The sequence below is a fragment of the Penaeus japonicus genome, unplaced genomic scaffold, assembly GCF_977035675.1.
Source record: "Penaeus japonicus unplaced genomic scaffold, GWHDUDI00000001_assembly GWHDUDI00001860, whole genome shotgun sequence".
Taxonomy (NCBI): domain Eukaryota; kingdom Metazoa; phylum Arthropoda; class Malacostraca; order Decapoda; family Penaeidae; genus Penaeus; species Penaeus japonicus.
In genome coordinates this window covers 977-5,000 of record NW_028236262.1, presented here as the reverse complement: position 1 = coordinate 5,000, position 4,024 = coordinate 977, and the positions used below count along the sequence as shown (strand labels likewise).

Genomic DNA, 4,024 nt, shown 5'->3' with positions numbered 1-4,024 from the left:
CTTTCCAAGCGTTATTTTTTTCTACATGAATTAGCTACATTGAAAGGAAAACGATTTATGAAAAATCCCGATATTTTTCCCTCCTTGGAAGGTGATTGGCCGCCTCCATGAGTGACGTCATCGTCGACCAAATGATGACGAAATTTCCCGCTATTTTTCCTCCTCGGAAGATGATTGGCTGCTTCCTTGAGTGACGTCATCAGCGGCCACGTCTCTCGCGGGCAGATCCACCTGGCTGTCGGCGGGAGGTTGCTCGCCGCCGGGAACAGCGCCGTCGGGGATTCCCTCGACCACAACGGCCTCGACTGGAGTCTCATCAGCGGTGGGATCCACAACGGCGACGGATCCTTCTACAGGAACGCCTTCAGGAGCAACCTCAACAGAGGGAAGAGCGACAATCGGAGCACCGACGACGGAGGCCTCAACGGGCACGCCTTCGGGAGATGAGACGACCACGGGAACGGCGCCCGTCGGGACGTCCCTCACAGGTCCCGCCCCAGCGGCCACCCCCCCGGCAGGAATCTGGACCACGGTGATGTTGACGAGGGCGACCTCCCCAGCTGGAACCTCGACCAGCACGTCCCTCACCGGAGCAGAGCCTCGCCTCGGGGGCACGCCCTCTCGAATAGGAACCTCGCCCACGGGAACGGCAGGGATCCCTATGGGCACGCCTTCCACGGTCTCGTCCACCACCGATTCGTCGGGTTTCGCCGTCCCCGAGGCGCCGCTGACCTGACCCTCCACGAGGGGCGTGTCCGTGATGACGACCTGTCCATCGGGTGACGTGGAGACGAAGGAGAGCACGGGCAGGCCAAGGTCGTCGAGGGTCGTGAACTGGTAGTACCCTTCGTCTGTTGGGCGCTTACGGTCCGGGGCAGCCCTGCAGGACGCCGCGAGGAGGGCGGCTAGCAAAACCTGCAAAACACGGGGTAGGAAACGAAAGGTTTTATAAGAAGGACGAAAGAAAAGACAAGACCAATAGGATGGACGAAAGAAATGAAACGACGAATAAGATGGATAAATAAGAATAAGACGAATAAAATAATAAACAAAATAGACGAAATACATCAAATCATAAATCAAATAAATGAAATAAATGCATTTATAAATAGAATTGACGTAAGCTTACCACCCCATAGCCACAGTCATAAGCAGTTGCAATGAGCAATATCAGATAATCTTTAAGTTTTATTATGCATCACGACAGGGAAATTCTGAAGTTATTGCACGATATCTAATTCCGTTAGGCGTGGTTCGTTTTATTTTCGTAAACGAGTTGATGTATTCTGCAGTATGATAATTCGTTACTTGTGTTATATAACAGTGAATTATTTGGAACAGTAGAGTACAGTAGTGTATTATTTGTGTAGTACAGCGATACATTGTTTATATAAAGCAATGGTAAACTTCCTTTTGTAATTGAGTAGCTCGTTAAAATCCAAAAAAGAATAAGACTGTTAACTGTATACTCTTGATGAAAGTATTAAAGTAAATAGATGTGACTTTGTTTTCGGATGTTTCACTATTAGTCTGTCTGTCTCTCTCTCTCTCTCTTTATCTATCTATCTATCTATCTATATATCTATCTATCTATTTATCTATCTATCTATCTATCTATCTCTATCTATCTTTCTTTCTATCTATCTCTCTATCTATCTCTCTATCTCTTTATTTACCTACCTATCTATTTACCTACCTACCTACCTATCTATCTATCTATTTACCTACTTACCTATCTATCACATCATATCTATCTTTCCCTCCCACACTTTCTCTCTCTCTCTCTATCTCTCAAATTCCTCGTCCCCCCATCATTCATGTTCTCCCTCTTCATATAAATCTACGTATATGCCTATCTATCGTTTGATCTTAACGGCATATTCTGCATTCTTATCACTCGTTGTATTTTATCTGTGACTGCAACCACACACACACACACACACACACACACACACACACACACAAAAAAAAAAAAATGATAATCCGCTTTGAATTCCGTTACAGTTTTATTTGTTTATGTCTTTGTTCAGGCTCTTGGTGTCTCAGGGACATTGTTTGTGTGTTTTTATCTTTTTATCTTGGTTTTGTTGTTTTTTTGTGATTGTTGTTGTGTTCTTGTTAATGTTACTTTTCTTTATTGCTGACTTATTTTTATTGTTGTTATTCATATTTGTTGATCTTTTTTCTTTTGCAATTACCAACTGTTGATTCTCCGATTGATTTATATGTGTTTTGTTGCATCATAAATTTCACTTTATATATGATTTATTGAAATAATGTTTGTTTTTTCTCATTATATTTTGTTCATAACTGTCCATATGTAATTTGTAAATCTTGTCTTTGTAATTATAGTTGCAATTACCAAAATTATATATCAGGTTGTACTCTATAGATGTGAAGGAAATTTGTTTAATCCTTTTACGCTTTTTTGGTTGATGTGGATGAATGTTTAGCAAACACATACACACACACACACACACACACACACACACACACACACACACACACACACACACACACACACACACACACACACACACACACACACACTCACACCCACACACACACACTCACATCACACACACATATAAACATATATATATATATATATATTATATAATAGATGATAGATAGATAGATAATACACACAGAAACATATATATATATATATATATTTACACACAACACACACACACACACTCACACACACACACACACACACACACACACCACACACAACACATTTTATATATATTATACTAATTTTTATATAATTATAGATGGATAGATAGATTAGATAGATACAACTGAAACTTATATTTTATAAAGATATATATATATTTATATATATATATATATATATAGATGGATAGATAGATTATAATTATATACAGGAAACATATATTAATATTATATATATATATATATTGTATATATTTATATTTACTATATATATCTATAAAAATTTTAAAAAGTTTTATAATTTTTAACATATATATACATACATACATATATATATATATATATATAATATTATATATATATATATATATATATATATATGTGTGTGTGTGTGTGTGTGTGTGTGTGTGTGTGTGTGTGTATGTATGTGTGTGTGTGTGTGTGTGTGTGTGTGTGTGTGTTTGTGTGTGAATTTTATGGTAGTCATAGCAGTGATAATGATAAAGATAATAGTAAATAGTATAATGATGAGGATAATGACAACGATAGTAATGATGATAATGAAACCAATTACAATAAAGCCTATTATTACAAAATTAATAACACTAGTAAACAATGTTATTAATGGCCAACAATTATCATTATCCTTAGTTAGTTGTACCTTTGTTATTGTTATAACCACTATCATTATCAATTTTCAGGACCATTAACCTTACCATCATTATGATTAATGTTTCTCTTGTTATTCACCATTACCATTTATAGATAATACCATTATCATTATCACAATCATCATCATCATCATCTTCCCTTTAACTACCCCTCGCTCCCTACCATCATCATCATCAACCTACAATAGAGACACCATAACACCATAAAACACCATACGAACCACAGCGGGACTGGTCAGCATGGTGAGCGTGGTACGAGGTGACACAGGTACCAAGAGGAGCAGCCTGGTATAGGAACAGTCGGGATGGACACCTGCTTCTGAACACACACATACAGGCACACATGTATATATACACTCTTGTCTGTCCACCTCTCCTCCTCCTTCTCCACCTTCTCCTTCTCCTCCTCTACCCCTCCCCCCCCCCCTCATCCCCTTCGTCCCACTCCTCCTCCTACTCCTCCTACTTCATCTCTTATCTCCTTCCCCACCTCCCTTGTTTTTTTTTTGTTTTTTTTTCTTCTTTTTTTCTCTCCTCCGTCTTGCTCCTCCTCCTCCTCCTCGTTGCTCCTCCTTTATCTCACTCTTTCCTCTCCTCCTTCCCCTTTTATCTCCTCCTCTTTTTCCCTCCTCCTCCTCCTCCTCCTTTTTTCTCACTTGCCTTCCTTCCTC

The 4,024-nt window shown here is 39.3% G+C and overlaps 1 protein-coding gene across 1 annotated transcript in view; it reads right to left on the bottom strand.

The window, feature by feature from the left end:
- The window catches only part of LOC122262788 (uncharacterized), a 3,752-nt gene extending 30 nt beyond the window's left edge, over positions 1 to 3,722 (bottom strand). The window contains exons 1-2 of the mRNA XM_043030947.2: positions 3,575 to 3,722; positions 1 to 915 (exon numbers count right to left, since the gene is read on the bottom strand). The exon at positions 1 to 915 is cut by the window's left edge and continues 30 nt beyond it. Of these exons, the coding sequence (XP_042886881.2) occupies positions 151 to 915; positions 3,575 to 3,595 (786 nt within the window). The 5' untranslated portion in view covers positions 3,596 to 3,722 and the 3' untranslated portion in view covers positions 1 to 150. The remainder of the gene's footprint in view (positions 916 to 3,574) is intronic.
- Between the last annotated feature and the right edge of the window lie 302 nt (positions 3,723 to 4,024).